The 18333-nt window shown below is 40.8% G+C and overlaps 1 protein-coding gene across 1 annotated transcript in view; it reads left to right on the top strand.

Moving 5' to 3' along the window:
* LOC106572808 (tumor necrosis factor receptor superfamily member 14) overlaps positions 1-8458 on the top strand; it is a 98692-nt gene extending 90234 nt beyond the window's left edge. Inside the window, exons 3-9 of the mRNA XM_082962235.1 lie at positions 3947-4046; positions 4137-4262; positions 4393-4548; positions 4701-4788; positions 4901-5076; positions 5509-5558; positions 5785-8458. Of these exons, the coding sequence (XP_082818361.1) occupies positions 3947-4046; positions 4137-4262; positions 4393-4548; positions 4701-4788; positions 4901-5076; positions 5509-5558; positions 5785-5901 (813 nt within the window). The 3' untranslated portion in view covers positions 5902-8458. The remainder of the gene's footprint in view (positions 1-3946; positions 4047-4136; positions 4263-4392; positions 4549-4700; positions 4789-4900; positions 5077-5508; positions 5559-5784) is intronic.
* The last annotated feature ends 9875 nt before the right edge of the window (positions 8459-18333 follow it).

Consider the following 18333-nt stretch of genomic DNA (forward strand, 5'->3'; position numbering starts at 1 on the left):
TCTTGAAATATGAAACGCTATGGCCTTGTCATTATTCATTAATGCGTGTTACTTAAAAAACGGACAAACGAATATAAGGAACACAACATCACATGAGTGCCAGTCAGCAGCCCAGACAGACTGCTGGGCTACTTTGTTCTTTGTCCCGCTGTGGGGGTAGAATGCTTGCGAAACAGACCTGGGGCCTCATTTATAAACTGTGTGTATGTAAAAAATAGACCCCAAAACATGCATACTTTTACTGCGGCACATAGAATAGTTTTTTTCTCTAAAAGCCAATATGTATTCTGTGTTATGTGTTAACATTTAGACTACGTTACCCAGCAGGCTATGCGGGGGCAGAGGGTTGAATAATGCCTTGCATGGCTAAACATATGGTTTTCTAGCTGGAGTATATGTTCATTAAAAGTAGTTAAACCTACGCCCCGGTTTGTCATTATATAAGGAACAAACATAACATATTCCATATTCAGTGAGTTTATTTGTGGTGAATGTAATGGGCGGAGTTAAAGGCCAGCAACACTGTATTATTCAGGATCCCGTGAAACTACACCATATAGACATGCAGGCATTGGATGAATGGCTTCCTTGTTGCAGGTCTATGCTACTTCGTGAGTATTAAAATATCACAGAAAAGATGAGGAATTTATTATGCAATGATCATGGAAATGTGTTTAACCTTTATTTAAGCAGGGGGTCCATGGTATCTTTTGCAGATGAGCCCTGCATGAACATCAATTACACTAAACATATATACACTGCTCAAAAAATAAAGGGAACACTAAAATAACACATCCTAGATCTGAATGAATGAAATAATCTTATTAAATACTTTTTTCTTTACATAGTTGAATGTGCTGACAACAAAATCACACAAAAATAATCAATGGAAATCCAATTTATCAACCCATGGAGGCCTGGATTTGGAGTCACACTCAAAATTAAAGTGGAAAACCACACTACAGGCTGATCCAACTTTGATATAATGTCCTTAAAACAAGTCAAAATGAGGCTCAGTAGTGTGTGTGGCCTCCACGTGCCTGTATGACCTCCCTACAACGCCTGGGCATGCTCCTGATGAGGTGGCGGATGGTCTCCTGAGGGATCTCCTCCCAGACCTGGACTAAAGCGTCCGCCAACTCCTGGACAGTCTGTGGTGCAACGTGGCGTTGGTGGATGGAGCGAGACATGATGTCCCAGATGTGCTCAATTGGATTCAGGTCTGGGGAACGGGCGGGCCAGTCTATAGCATCAATGCCTTCCTCTTGCAGGAACTGCTGACACACTCCAGCCACATGAGGTCTAGCATTGTCTTGCATTAGGAGGAACCCAGGGCCAACTGCACCAGCATATGGTCTCACAAGGGGTCTGAGGATCTCATCTCGGTACCTAATGGCAGTCAGGCTACCTCTGGCGAGCACATGGAGGGCTGTGCGGCCCCCCAAAGAAATGCCACCCCACACCATGACTGACCCACCGCCAAACCGGTCATGCTGGAGGATGTTGCAGGCAGCAGAACGTTCTCCACGGCGTCTCCAGACTCTGTCACGTCTGTCACATGTGCTCAGTGTGAACCTGCTTTCATCTGTGAAGAGCACATGGCGCCAGTGGCGAATTTGCCAATCTTGGTGTTCTCTGGCAAATGCCAAACGTCCTGCACGGTGTTGGGCTGTAAGCACAACCCCCACCTGTGGACGTCGGGCCCTCATACCACCCTCATGGAGTCTGTTTCTGACCGTTTGAGCAGACACATGCACATTTGTGGCCTGCTGGAGGTCATTTTGCAGGGCTCTGGCAGTGCTCCTCCTGCTCCTCCTTGCACAAAGGCGGAGGTAGCGGGTTGTTGCCCTCCTACTGCCTCCTCCACGTCTCCTGATGTACTGGCCTGTCTCCTGGTAGCGCCTCCATGCTCTGGACACTACGCTGACAGACACCACTAGAGTGAAAGCACCGCCAGCATTCAAAAGTGACCAAAACATCAGCCAGGAAGCATAGGAACTGAGAAGTGGTCTGTGGTCCCCACCTGCAAAACCACTCCTTTATTGGGGGTGTCTTGCTAATTGCCTATAATTTCCACCTGTTGTCTATTCCATTTGCACAACAGCATGTGAAATTTGTCAATCAGTGTTGCTTCCTAAGTGGACAGTTTGATTTCACAGAAGTGTGATTGACTTGGAGTTACATTGTGTTGTTTAAGTGTTCCCTTAATTTTTTTGAGCAGTGTATATATATATATATATATATATATATATATATATATATACACACACACACACAATACATGAAAAGCAAACACAATCTACCTAATGATGATGTCAGCAACCATATTGATTTTTAACAGTCAAGTATTGACCCATCAGTGCAGATGAAAGGGGTGGAGAGCGAGAACAGATCCTCAAGCAACTGAGATGCAATGTAAAGCAAGACAGCAATCCATGCAAAACACAACATTTATAAATAATTGCCTAGGAAATAGATGCCTATTTGTAATTATTTTAAAATGCAAAGATTAAAAAAATAGATTCTCTTCTCACTAATGGCAAATGATTGCATCTTGTTATTAACCTGTTTATTGTTATGAATAAGCCTGTCCATATCCCCCATTTGCACAAAATACTAGTTTAATGCGATACTGTTTTCAATGCTATACTTCAACAACTAGAAACTTTGTGTAGGCGTGGTCTAAAGTTTGCAGGAAGTTGGGCTTATTTTCATGTCAAGTTCGGTTTTTATAAATGCCAACTTCTGCTTGAAAACTGTCACACTCAAGTTTTAGGGTCCATTTTGTACATATGCACGGTTTATAAATTAAGCCCCAGGCCGGGGTTTGAAAATGTACAGCTAAGGAGGAATTTCTCAATCTAAAGGCACACCCTAGATTGGAGGCAATGTCTTAAGTAGGTGAACATGTTATTACTCCAACCTCTTGAAAGTGAAAAATTCACACATTTTCATTTGTCTAAAACAACTTTAAATTGAAGGAGTGCCTTTGCATTGACGGCTTGCACATGAGCAGTTCGGCTCGAGAGACCGTTACACCCGATGACGTGTTTCTACTCATGAGTTTAGCAAGCCAAACTTGCCATGACATCACCTACAATTGTGATCGAAGATTTCTATTGGTGATGCAGTTTTAGTCTGTCTTCATATTGTGCTGTCTTTGGGAGAATGGACATTGCTCCATGTACAAGGCTACTTCACCACAAGATGGCAGCATTCTCTAATAATAATTTGCCAATTTCTGTTTCATACTTCTCAAACAAGCTTCAACTTTTTTCTGTGATTTAATTCAGCAAGATATCACCATTTACAAATTTGAAAGGTTATGGTTCAGTTTTATTCACATTGATGGTGGTGACTGATAACTCAGGGGTGGCCAGCCAACATACAGTATTATATTTATTAACTGCGCAGTTTGTGCAATATTTAAGTATAATATAATTGAGCTATTCTTACTATACAGTGCATGTATTAAAATACATTTAGTCTACAGGTCAGTTCATCTCGATACTTCAAAACTCCTAAGAACTTCACAAATCCAGTGTGTGGGTCTTCCAGTGAGTTGGAGAGGAATGAGGAACTATGGCACAGTTTGAAACGCTTGATATGGACTGTGAGTGAAACATTTCGGATTTGCACATTATGTGGCTTTGCATCTTTTTACTTATACTTGTACGCTGTGAAACAGAATGTAAGCTCGTGAGATCAGGATGGTTTGTACGAGGCTCTTTTCACGCAACAGAAATTCATGGCACCAAACAGTATGCTCAATTCACAATACGACACCACATTTACAAAAGCCAGTTTAAAAATAGTTCTACATAATTACATTATATTTGAATAGTGATTATTTTAGTTAGGAAAATTATAACTAGTTGTGTAAGTTTAAAAAATACACATCAGTTTCAATTTGAGTGATTAGTGTATTTTTTTCCTCTACTTCCAGATACCTATTATATTGGTGCTTGAAAGCATCGGGTCCTGTATTGCATGTGGTAGAGCCGAGTACAGAATAGGGGAGGAATGTTGTCCCATGTGTTCACCAGGTAAGGACCCTCTCTTTACATCATATGAATCACCAGACATTAATCACATCAACACTAACAGAAACATGACGTTGTGATTTTCTCCCCCAGGAAATCGTGTATATAAGCATTGTACTGAATTCACCAGCACCAGCTGTGTGCCCTGTGTTGATTCTACATTCATTGATGAGCCCAATGGTCTCATAAAATGCAAAGTGTGTACCAACTGTGATCCAGGTAAGAGTGGTCCTGTGTGTCTGTACTGAAACCCAGACACAAACACTGATATGTTAGTCTATGTTGTTATGCTATGAGGATATGTCAGTTGTATCTGCATCAGATAATACAGGCCATGTTTTCTCTATAGGTTTGGGTTTGAAGGTAAAGCAGCCATGTAGACCTTCATCAGACACTGTCTGTGGGACACTGGAGGGGTTCTACTGTCTAGACCCAACTAAGGATGGTTGTAGAGCAGCCCAGAGACACAGCAGCTGTAAACCTGGTCAATACATCAGTCACACAGGTCTTCCGTCTCACTCATAATGCTAATTGTGTTGTCATAATTCAATTTAGTCAAGTTGGTAACTTCAGTGTGAATAATCATTAGTTATTGAAATTAAATAAATGGGGTGACAAATTAATTTTTCATTAATATTTCATCATGTATTTGTGCAGGAACAACATCTACAGATAGTGTGTGTGCTGACTGCCCTGGTAAAACTTATTCAGATGGATCATTAACATCTTGTCAACCACATACAGAGTAAGTGTGGACATTATTAGTTAGTTCAAATGCTTATTCCCCTGAAGATAAATACATGAATATGCTCAAATAGAAACTTTAAAAAACATACCTCGATTTATGTCTTTAACAGATGTGAATTCTTGGAAATTGAACCAGGAACTCCTTGGTCGGATTCAGAATGTGGAGTTGCTTCACTTCCCACAGCTGAAATCATAGCTGGTGTTCTCATATGTTTTTTCCTGATAGGCACCATAGCTGGTGTTGGTTTATTTATGAGAAAAAGGGTGAGAACAAGACAAAACTTAGGTAAGATGACTGTATTTGTACCATTCATTGTTTTCATTGCCTGTGATATTCAGTTTACTCTGTGAATTCTACATGTTCTACTTCTCATATGGTGTAGATTACTACTGTTTGTTATCGTCATGGTTACATGGTATGCTTATTACAATGTTGAACATCTTGTCTTTTTTAATAGGTTCTCAAATACCTACACAGGTATGTTTGGAAATCTATGAATATATTTAATCACATTGTACTACTTTGTACAATCTTCTGACTGAAATTTTAATTTATTGGGCCAGTTTCCCAGACCAGAGATTATGCCTTGTTTTGGAATGTAAAGCACTTTAAATGGAAAATCTCCATTGAATGCGCTTCTTAGTCCAGGACTGAGTGTAATATCTGTCCGGGAAACTGGCCCAATGTGTTTGACTAATTACTGATTCCATTTGATAGGAATCCCCAGATCGGGAAATACTCAATGCTGTCTGGGGGAACTGGAAACGGTAAGGCACACCTTCAAGGTTTTCAAAATATGTCTTACAATAGTTTGAGTTAAAAGAATTTCAAACATGATTTATAAGTAAATGTATATGGTATATAACTTCATCAAGTCATCAATGCTAAGACCAATGATATGATACAAGAATATAGGACAAGCTATTGTACTACAAAACATTGTCCAGAATGTAAATTAATTACTGATAAATTACAAATGACTTCTCTCCCCAGATTCAAGCCCCCATCACAGTCAGGGACTCCACATTCTGTAATCTGTGGTCTACTGGCTGGCTGGTCCAGCCATCTATAGTAGTATCGAAACACTACATGTTAAATGTGATATTGTAGAATCTGGTTGATATAAAAACAGGATTCTACACCACATTCAATTGTAGTGTAAAGACATGAAACACACTTTGAAACCCAACCTCCAGTAAGAACAATATGACTTCTAAATACCTGTTGACAGAGGACCACTGTATCTTTGTATCACATGGGGATGTTTGAAACGTACTCCTCAGCCTGAACTGTCCCCACTTGGATCACCGAATAGATAGCTTTTCATATGGGCGCCACTGGTAAGATGCTTCGGAAGGGTGGTCACATATCAGCTTCTGCCTACAGACAACAGACTGGTCTAAAATGAAAAGGACCATGTGATGAGTATGAAGTGAGCTTCACCTTGCTAGGTAACAGCTTCGGGAGGTGAGAACCCTCTGCTCTGCCCAGGGGAAAGTCAAATGTTTTGATAACTTCAGGACCACAACATCTATGTCAGCCCAGACTATGGAACTCCTATTGGGACTTGATAATATCTTGAGACACAGATTACTGGATACTGGTGCAGGATGCAGTGTTCGCTTGGGGAAGGTGCCCCAGAAATTAAAAGCATCTACAAACATGGTTAAATGGATAACTTTACACTACAAGAACATCAACATCACGCTCATAGAAGCAGACAAGGACATCAACAAACCGATACAACTTCACTATAGACTGTATGGATCACAGAAGGGTGGAAAAGACAATATTTCAGGAACTATCCTGAACGGCTTCCACTCCTATCTCGCATTAAAGGTCAGAATAAGTATTGTAGAAGAGTGCAGGTCCACTCAGTCACCTGTGGTGTCCCCCTCCCCCACCCTGTTCATCCTCTGCCATACGTTCACTCGGCCATGTAGTCAGATGACTCGGGGTCCTCTTCCACAGTTTTGCGGATGACATGCATGTCTACATCAGAAAATGTTCCCAAATCCCTCAAAGTACAGGCTTGGTGAATTAAAGCTCAACATTCAAAAACATGTAACAAGCTGTCCTCCAGGGGGCAGTCTGGGGTTGTTTGGCTCCAGGAGAAGAGAATACAGCCTGGATGAGCTTCAATCTCAGCCTCTTATGCTGGAAGACATGACTTAAACTCTTTAAATCCTTCATTAAGTATGCCTTACTATTAATGCCTTACATGATTGCTATAGAAATGTTTGTGGTCATATGCACATCCTTTAAAACTTACTGTACAAGTCAAAAGTTAACACACCTACTCATTCATGGGTTTTTCTTTATTTTTACTATTTTCTCAATTGTAGAATAATCAAATATATGAAATAACATCAAATCTATGCAATAACACATATGGAATCATGTAGTAACCAAAAAAAGTGTTAACCAAATGTAAATCTATTTTAGATTCTTCAAAGTAGCCACCCTTTGCCTTGACAGCTTTGCAAACTCTTGCCATTCTTTCAACCAGCTTCACCTGGAATGCTATTCCAACAGCCTTGTTGGCTGCATTTCCTTCACTCTGCGGTCCAACTCATCTCAAACCATCTCAATTGGGTTCAGTTCAGATGATTGTGGAGGCCAGATCATCTGATGCAGCACTTCATCACTCTCCTTCTTGGTCAAATAGCCCTTACACAGCCTGGAGGTGTATTGGGTCATTGTCCTGTTGAAAAACTAATGATAGTTCCACTAAGTGTATTGCTGTAGAATGCTGTGGTAGCCATACTGGTTAAGTGTACCTTGAATTCTAATGTCCATTGCTTGTGTTTCTTGGCCCAAGCAAGTCTCTTCTTCTTATTGGTGTCCTTTAGTAGTGGATTCTTTGCAGCAATTCAGGCCATGAGGCCTGATTCACATAGTCTCCTCTGACCAGTTGATGTTGAGATTTCTGTTACTTGAACTCTGAAGCATTTATTTGGGCTGCAATTTCTGAGGCTGGTAACTGTAATGAACTTATCCTCTGCAGCAGAGTTAACTCCGGATCTTCCTTTCCTGTGTCGGTCCTCATGAGAGCCAGCTTCATCATAGCGCTCTATGGTTTTCACGACTGCACTTTCAGCAAACTTTCAACATGTTCCGTATTGACTGACCTTCATGTTTTAAAGTAATGATGGACTGTCGTTTCTCTTTGCTTATTTGAGCTGTTCTTGCCATAATATGGACATGGTATTTTACCAAATAGGGCTATCTTCTGTATACCACCCCATACCTTGTCACAACACAACTGATTGGCTCAAACGCATTAAGAAGGAAATAAATTCCACAAATTAACTTTTAACAAGGCACACTCCAGTTGACTACCTCATGAAGCTGGTTGAGCGAATGCTAAGAGTGTGCAAAGCTGTCATCAAGGCAAAGGGTGACTACTTTGAAGAATCTCAAATATAAACTAGATTTAGATTTGTTGAACACTTTTTTGGTTACTATGTGATTCCATATGTGTTAATTGCATAGTTTGGATGTCCTCACTATTATTCTACAATGTAGAAAATAGTAAATATAAAGAAAAAGTCATGAATGAGTAGGTGTGTCCAAACTTTGGACTGGTACTGTAGGTGCTGGCCTAATAATGTCGAGATGAAAAAGGATTGAACCGTTGTCATTAAATGTGGTAGTAAGGAGCATATACAGTGTCCAGGCCTTTCTGTTCTTTTTATAACTACATCACTGGTGACCACCACATCACTGGTGACCACCACATCATCACTGGTGACCACCTCACTGCTTACGGTGACAGCATGATAAGGATGACTATGAATGAGGAGAGAGGTCAGTCATACCCTGGTCTGTATCTACTCCAGACGACTATGAATGAGGAGAGAGGTCAGTCATACCCTGGTCTGTATCTTCTCCAGATTACTATGAATGAGGAGAGGTCAGTCATACCCTGGTCTGTATCTACTCCAGACGACTATGAATGAGGAGAGAGGTCAGTCATACCCTGGTCTGTATCTTCTCCAGGGCCACTAGGCTGCTGTTGCTCTGCAGGTGCAGAGAGTCAATGGTCTCCTGGCAGACTTGGGCCTCTCCTCAGAACCTGGGCTTCTCCCCACTTTCAGTGTCCGGCTGAGCTGCTTTGTCTGACCTTTAACCTCAGCTGCTTCCTCTTTCCTTTGGGATACTTCCTCCAGCAGCTGGACTACAATCTGGAGGATCACAGAATCAGTAGATCAATGACAAATACCTTGTATTTATATTGGATTGACATTAGTTAATATCTGTTAATGCTACTGACACTAGAGGTCAGTACAACCTATCCAGTGACCGGATGTAAGACCTGTGTTAATGGAGATACATTATCTAAACCCTTTCTTTTACATTGAACTCAGCTGCTTCCTGTTTAGTCTTAGTTAATATCTGTTAATGCTACTGACACTAGAGGTCAGTACAACCTAGCCAGTGACTGGATGTATGCTCTTTCTAAATAATAAACTTATTTTGTTACAATGGACTCACTAGTGTGCAGACTCACCAAAACAGATATATTATATTCCAGCACATGCTGACATGGTGATATGAACATCAAATCAAATTGTATTTATATAGCCCTTCTTACATCAGCTGATATCTCAAAGTGCTGTACAGAATGGACAGAGTCAACTGATAATATGATTATATTTGTGACAATCCTCTTGTGGTTCTGGAAAATAATATGATTGGAGCTGTAGCAAGCGTTCTATGGCATCAGTCAGAATAAAGGATCAGTTGGAAGATTGTTATGACTCGCTTCACTTGACTCAACCACTTTCAGGATCTCTCATTGAAGATACGTTTATTATGATCCCCAGTAGGTACTGTTCCTGTGGAAGCAGGGATTCTGAGCCTCCAAACATCTACAAGATCTAACGATCAAATCATATTTCATTTTGATGATGATCACTGAATGATTCCCTTCACAGTTCAGAGTAACATACAGACCTGTGTTGCTGGAGATACATGATCTACACCAGTGGAGGCTGCTGAGGGGAGGACGGCTCATAATAATGACTGGAACGGAGCAAATGGAATGGCATCAAACAAATGGAAACCACGTGTTGTATTTGATACCATTCCACACATTCAACTCCAGGTGTTACCATGAGCCCATTTCCCCCAATTAAGGTTCCACCAACCTCCTGTGATCTACACCCTTTCTGTGTAAGACTTCTCACAAAGACAAAAAGCCTGGGAGGTGGCAGAGTCAATGGATCAATGAGAAATAGGTTTATATTGATATTGGCTTGACATTAGACTTAGTTCATGTCTGTTAATACTACTGACACTAGAGGGCAGTACAACCTATCTTGTGACCGGATGTAAGCCCTGTGTTGCTGGAGATACATTATCTAAACCCTTTATTTTACATTACTTGCCAATCTTTGAGGTTTCTCATTGAAGCATTATTTGACATCATCAATGCACTTTCCCTAGTCTATTTTCTTAGACATCCATGAGCAAAAGTTACATCACACTATAATGTATTTTGGTATCATTAAGTGTTTTGCAAGGCTTTTCACTAAGAACCACAAAAAACCTGACTCAAGCAGAAAGAGGTGTAACCATGTTTCAGACTGGAGATGCAGGGGTTGGAACACTGTGGTTAGAAAGAGGATGGTTTTTCAAGTTTGACTTCAACTTTCACTTTCGCTTGCTCTTATTGTAAGTCACAAACACAGCAAGTTTCCAACAGCACACATGGTAGATATGCTGTATTCTATTCTAGTGTACATTACACACACACAAGTACTTAGGCTTCCTAACCGTGAGCCAGGCTTTCTAACTTTGTCTCTTTAAGAGGAAGTGTAGCGTATAAACAAAGTTATCTGATGAAGTAACAGGAAAGGTGTGTCGCAACCTGCATCAGGGTGTCATTCTACTCCATACAATGAGTTAGTTCCTCATACCGTCATGTAAACAGGTGAACTGAAAATAAAGTGTGTGTACTATATTTAGACACAATGGAAACAACTGAATAGTCCCAAAAGTGCAAACTCTACCTGCCAGGTTAAGCTAAATCATGAGCAGCTGTAGTTTTAAAGATATATGACCCAGGTTTGATTCACACATATAGCCTCATCTACAAATCTACCCCCTCAATGCATGATCCTACTGTTCATACTGTACCTTCATGGACATGGCCTGTAGCTGGGCAAACCTGTCCTTCACTACCATTTTTTTAAACATTTTTTTTGTCATTTAGCAGACGCTCCTTCCTGGATATGGTCTGTAGCTGGGCAACCTGTCCTTCACTACCTTCCTGTGCTAGAGGCATCACTACAACACCCATGCAATACATCCTCCAAACACCGGCTTCTCGGGCATTATCACTTAATATACATTCTACAGACCCTACTGAGTATTCCCTACAATAATTTTACTTTGGCACCTAGCATAGTTTTTACTTTAAAAGCCAATATCTATTTCAATACAGTGATTTGCACTGGGGGCATTTATTTGACCTTGAAACATGTTTTAAAATCCATATTTGTTGCAAATGTCACTTAAATATGAAAAAAATAGCACAATTATTTCTCATATCATGAATAAAAAAGGTTATTGAAACGTTTCTATTATTAGGTTGGAAACTTTTATTTAGAAAATTGCCGAAATTACTTTTTTAATGTTACGCTGATCGTAAAGTGAATGTAACATTTGTCCAGGGCCCTACACTACTGCAATCACTCAATCAATCAATCGTATTTATAAAGCCCTTTTTACATCAGCCGATGTCACAAAGTGTTGTACAGAAACCCAGCCTAAAACCCCAAACAGCAAGCAATGCAGATGTAGAAGCACGGTGGCTAGGAAAAACTCCCTAGAAAGGCCAGAACCTAGGAAGAAACCTAGAGCGGAACCAGCCTCTAAGGGGTGGCCAGTCCTCTTCTGGCTGTGCCAGGTAGAGATTATAACAGAATATGGCCAAGATGTTCAAATGTTCATAGATGACCTGCAGGGTCAGATAATAATAATCACAGTGGTTGTAGAGGGTGCAACAGGTCAGCACCTCAGGAGTAAATGTCAGTTGGCTTTTCATAGCTGAACATTCAGAGTTAGAGACAGCAGGTGCGGTAGAGAGAGGGTCCAAAACAGCAGGTCCGGGACAAGGTAGCATGTCCAGTGAACAGGTCAGGGTTCCATAGCCGCAGGCAGAACAGTTCAAACTGGAGCAGCAGCATGACCAGGTGGACTGGGTACAGCAAGGAGTCATCAGGCCAGGTAGTCCTGAGGCATGGTCCTAGGGCTCAGGTCCTCCGAGAGAAGAGAAAGAGAGGGAGAGAGAATTAGAGGGAGCATACTTAAATTCACACAGGACACCGGATGAGACAGGAGAAATACTCCAGATATAACAGACTGACCCTAACCCCCCGACACAAACTAATGCAGCATAAATACTGGAGGCTGAGACAGGAGGGATCGGGAGACACTGTGGCCCTGTCCGACGATGCCCCCGGACAGGGCCAAATAGGCAGGATATAACCACACCCACTTTGCCAAAGCACAGTCCCCACACCACTAGAGGGATATCTTCAACCACCAACCTACTACCCTGAGACAAGGCTGAGTACAGCACACGAAGATCTCCCCAACGACACGAACCAGAGGGGGGCACCAACCCGGACAGGAAGATGACGTCAGTGACTCAACCCACTCAAGTGACGCACCCCTCCTAGGGATGGCATGAATTTATCACTGCTGAAGTGAAAGCCATCCTCTCTTGGGGAATGCTGCTTTTTAGTTAGCTTTGCGACAGTATCAAAAATACATTTTGGATTGTTCTTATCTCCTCAATTAACTTGGAAAAATAGGATGATCGAGCAGCAGTGAGGGCTCTTTGATACTGCATGGTACGGTCTTTCCAAGCCAGTCGGAAGACTTCCAGTTTGGTGTAGCGCCATTTCCATTCCAATTTTCTGGAAGCTTGCTTCAGGGCTCGGGTATATTCTGTATACCAGGGAGCTAGATTCTTATGAGAAATGATTTTTATTTTTAGGGGTGCGGCTGCATCTAGGGTATTGCGCAAGGTTAAATTTAGTTTCTCAGTTAGGTGGTTAACTGATTTTTGTACTCTGACGTCCTTGGGTAGGTGGAGGGAGTCTGGAAGGGCATCTTGGAATCTTTGGGTTGTCCGAGAATTTATAGCACGGCTTTTGATGATCCTTGGTTGGGGTCTGAGCAGATTATTTGTTACGATTGCAAATGTAATAAAAATAGTGGTCCGATAGTCCAGGATTAGGAGGAAAAACATTAAGATCCACAATATTTATTCCACAAGACAAAACTAGGTTCAGGTTAAGAGTATGACTGTGGGAGTGAGTAGGTCCGGAGGCATGGTGGACAAAACCCACTGAGTCAATCATGGCTCCACATGACCAAGGAGCTATTGAAATTCTAATGTAAAAAAAGTTTGTACTTTGTTTATGCTCCCTAACTAATTCAACTAGGAATACAAAATGCTGCTCACATTTCCACATGTTTATTAGCTTTTGAAAGCGAATTAATGTCCAAACGTGAAAATAAGAACAGTGCAATGTTGTGCGCAATTTCTCCAACATAATGATACTTATTTGTAGTCGTGGCTCAAATGATTTGTAAGCTATTGAGGTTTGAAAGCGCGAATATCCGTCGAATATCCAACTTGAAACTGTCTTTTCCTCGGTATTAAGCAACGAGTCAGAATCCGAGTCTTCTCTGGTTTCCCCTCCACCCGTTACGGGGTCTGAGACGCCGAAGCCTCCCACCATTAGCTCTGACAAATTGAACACCCTTGTCATTGGCGACTCCATTACCCGTAGTGGTAGACTTAAAAATAAATCATCCAGCGATCATACACTGTTTACATGGGGGCAGGGCTACCAACGATCAGGCTAATCTGAAGATGGTGCTGGCTAAGGCTAAAACTGACGAGAGTAGAGAGATATTGTTATCCACGTCGGCACCAACGATGTTAGGATGAAACAGTCAGAGGTCACCAAGCTCAACATAGCTTCAGCGTGTAAATCAGCTAGAAAGATGTGTCGGCATCAAGTAATTGTCTCTGGCCCCCTCCCAGTTAGGGGGAGTGATGAGCTTCTACAGCAGTGTCTCACAACTCAATTGCTGGTTGAAAACTGTTTTCTGCCCTTCCCAAAAGATAGAATTTGTAAATAATTGGCCCTCTTTCTGGGACTCACCCACAAACAGGACCAAGCCTGGCCTGCTTAGGAGTGACAGACTCCATCCAAGCTGGAGGGGTGCTCTCATCTATGAACAATGAACATGAATTAAATGTCATTACATACCAGACATTTTTTGTATATCCTCAGCCATTTCTTTTCGCAGTTGCTCCATGTGTTTTTGAAAGTTCCATATCAATTTGGGAAAGGATGTTGGAAGTTCTGTGCAACTTCCTTGGCCATCTACACCAACAAAATAAAATAGAGTTTTTGACCTAATTGTCACATAACAGCTAACCATTCATTATTGAAAATATAACTATCAAACCTGCATTACAAAAACCCCGCAGCTGAAGGTGTCCTGCAGGATGGTGTGAGTTATTTCCCCTCCTTTCCACTTTATGTCCACCCAGTCGTCTTTTCCATGGCAGGATCTTCTCATTTTGAAGTATTCTCTTTATGTAAAAATAATGGAATTATGATTAGTTATAGGCAAATGAATACACGAGCCAAATTTGTATGCTGTTTTCCTTATCACTATAATCTAGAGGTAATTTATTAGTAGAAGTAATTTCCTTTATGCCCCATTCTACACAGCCTAAATTATAGGCACTGAACCATTTACAGGACAATAATAAAAGTAGCATATAGGATCCAACCCTATCACAGAGTGATAAATGTAGAGTGTTTGTAGACTTTAAGAAAAACATTAAGTGACAGTTTCATCAGTACGTGCTTAAAGAAAGTCATATCATAAAGATCACAGATGACAGTGCCCACCAAATCTATGACAATAGAGAATGAATTGTAAGCACCAAAGAGTGTTTGTCAAAATAATATCTGAAAATGTCAGTTGTTGAACATAATACTTCTATTTGCAATAGCAATTTATGATATATGCAGTTGAGGAATATTCCATGTACCAACACTACATGTAGGATGGACATACGACATTCCCACATACAGTAGACACATACATAGAGGCATTTTTCAGCTATGATTTCACCACTCAGAATCCAGATTGGATATGACAATGGGGCCAGCACAGGACGTAATACACCCTTACAACCATCTACTTTTTGATCTTCTTGACTTCTTATCTGGTAAACTGCTACTGTGTGTCAAGAAAAGAGCCCCAATTAGGGGTTAGTGTACTCCAGTAAAAAAGGGCTGGTTTAGATGAAGAACTATTGCCCTGTGTCCCCGTTCATAGGGGCATGAGAGACTAGTCAGTGGTAGAATTGAGTTGGCATTTTATTGGCCCAAACACCCACAGACCCACAAGGTTGAGGTTACACATGGACAGTAACCTCCACCTTGTATTTTTTATTTTTATTTTTTTGCATTGATGCATAACTGTCCAAGAATGGGATCCAAAGTGTTAGGAAATATTTGTTCCCATAAATACAAAGGAGGATGTCTCTCCTCATACCTCTGGCACTTTAGTCAGACTGCCAGACTGTGCACCACAGAGCCAATCAGGAGAGAATACATACAGGTCAACGGTGCCAATAGAAAGTCAAGGTGTGTGTCTGTGCCTTTTGGATTACTCTCTCTTTACAGAGAACCCCTGTGGTTCAAGTCAAGAGCTACCCTTCCCCTTTCAGTCTGCTCTGCGCATGTCTGAAAGTGACAGAGTCAGCAGCCAAGAGAGTTTTTCACAGTATGTCATAGAAAATTATTACACTTATGAATGTATGTAAAATGCTAATATGTATTAGATCCAGTACAATGGAATATCTAAGACCTGAATTTGAATGCAGCGTGTTCCAATTCCTCCTTCTCTTTCTGTCCAGCAGGGTCAACCAAAAACACTTGGCATGATTGTTCATGCAGATACTGGGGATGCAATGTAGAAATGTATTGATCCCTTAAATGATTTTACTATTAAATGACCCATTTCACAACCCTCATACCCCTTCACAAAAATGTACCTAAATCAATTTTGGAAAAAGGATTTTACAATGTTGTCTTTGCAATAAGGGCTGTGAAAGGAAGACTGGACTCTTGAGGCAAAGAGCTGGGGGACAAATGCAAATATGAAACAAACTTGCAAAAGTATGCTTTAGACTAACAACAACCAGCTTAGTGGGCAACATGACAACTAATGTCACAGTACCATGCAGCTGTATGCCAACGACAAAGAACAGTTACACATATTTCCAAACAAATGTGGACAAAAACATGACAATAACTATTACAAACAACAGCAAGTATTGCATGGAGTGCATAAGGATGACCAGTGCACAAGCAAACATAACTTCATTTACTATTTTAGAGGCCACCCTCAGGCAAATGAGTCCAGTACATCTGGACCAGAACCAGGTTATTCTCCAGTGCTGTGACCCTCATCAAAAGAAAAGCCCTGAAAATAGTGATGACTCAACTGTCACTACAACAGCATCCCCCTCTACTGTCCATATCCCACAGCTGACTTAACATTTACCATGGCACTGAGCTGTACTATTTCTTTATTAACATACAGCTGTGGAAGTGTTTTACAGCTCCCAACAACAAGATTTCTATGCTGCAAAGTCAAAATAAACAGAACTAGTTAGTAGTATATGTTTATGTACCAGGGAAAACAAGGCTTTGACTTGAAATGACTTGCCAGAGTCACACAAAAAGCTTAGTCTTTGATATTTCAACATAGTAAGGACAAAAACGCTTTTAGACCTACAAGCTAAGAAGGCTATGGATATGGTTGTCATGGATCTGGGGGCTCTCATGGTTCTTGGAGTGTAGACAAATGGTAGAAGGTTTGAGGGTGTTATGAAACGGGAGTGGGGTGGCGTGGTGCTTATAACATAATGACACCTAACTGGAGCTAGACTGAAAAGGCATCAATACCGTCCACTCAGCAGGACCTGAGAAAGCAAGAAACTGGAAATAACATTTTATGCCCGACCATAAGACTTACTAAAATGAAAACATTGACTCTGAATTGCAACAGTTACACAGTCATTGACTATCCTATTGAAGCTTGAGGACTGTTAGAAAGGAGTCTAGGGACCATGGAATATCCTGCATTGTGAGATTGTAATGTCCTGGAAGGGTTTGAGGGTACAAGGGAGTCAGACAGATAATAGTAATCACTGTTAACTACTCTATCAGTCAGATACTCTCTTTTTCTCCAAATGACTTCTGAGTGTGGGTGTCCACTGTACAGCAATGTCCACACCTACTGGGTCTAAGGCTTACAGATTTAACCTGTTGGGGATCTTATCCCGATATCGGGATTCATTGTCAAGAGACCACGGCGGGAAATTCAAAAACTGCAAGAATCTAATAATTTCAATTTCTCAAACAATCAACTATTTCTCACAATTTGAAAGATAAACATCTCCTAAATCCAACCACATTGTCCGATTTCAAAGAGGCTTTACGGCGAAAGCATAAAGTTAGGTTATGTTAGGAGAGTACATTGAAAATAGCTGTGTGTAATGTTTTGTCAATTCAAAGACAGGCGTCACCATAAGCGGATAACCAGCTAGAATTATGCACCAACCTTTGACAATCTTCCTCAGATGACACTCCTAAGACATTATGTTACACAATACATGCATTTTTTGTTCCATCAAGTTGATATTTATACCCAAAAACAGCATTTTACCGAAGCGGTGAAAATCAGATTTTTTTTTCTCTCAAATGCTTCCGGTGAACAACGTTACAAATCATTTAAGTCTAATAGCATGAGATGAAAGTAGACAAACAGAGTGTGCGATATGAAGACTTAGTCAGTGGACATTCTGAACCTTGTCTGAGGTCAGTAGGTCACATGACCAAGGAGCGTTTGAAATTTTACATTTGGAAAAATTCATGTAAACATGTGTGAGATGAAAATGGACAAACTAAAGGGTGTGCAATGTGTAGGCCCACTGAGTGTACATTCTAAACCTTATTTGAAGTCAGTAGGTCATATGACCAATGAGCTATTTGAATTCAAATATGTAAATAAATAATTTAAAATAGTGCGAGATGTAAATCAACCAAATAATGTGTGTGCAATGTGTGTCTATGCCATCAGGTTAGCTAGAACCAGTTTTGAACGTTTTAGGATTAATGGTTAAAGAGCTATTGAAATTTGAAAAAATAGATTTGTCACTAAGTTGACATCCCTAACTGCGGTTGGTCCACTGAAGGAAAACTACAGTCGAATATCCGTCGAATATCCAACCTGAAACTGTTTTTACCTCGGTCGCGCGCACAGACGGGGATGTATAAAAGCTAAAGTAAAAGACGCAAAATATTTACTAAAGCAATGGAAGCATAGAAATAGTGAACATACTGTATTACAGACTTGCTTTAAATGAGAGTGACAGAGCTATAACTCAAATTTCTATGCGAATTTGGTCTGGTCTCACAAAAA

The sequence above is a fragment of the Salmo salar genome, chromosome 15, assembly GCF_965601325.2.
Source record: "Salmo salar chromosome 15, fSalSal1, whole genome shotgun sequence".
Taxonomy (NCBI): Eukaryota; Metazoa; Chordata; class Actinopteri; order Salmoniformes; family Salmonidae; genus Salmo; species Salmo salar.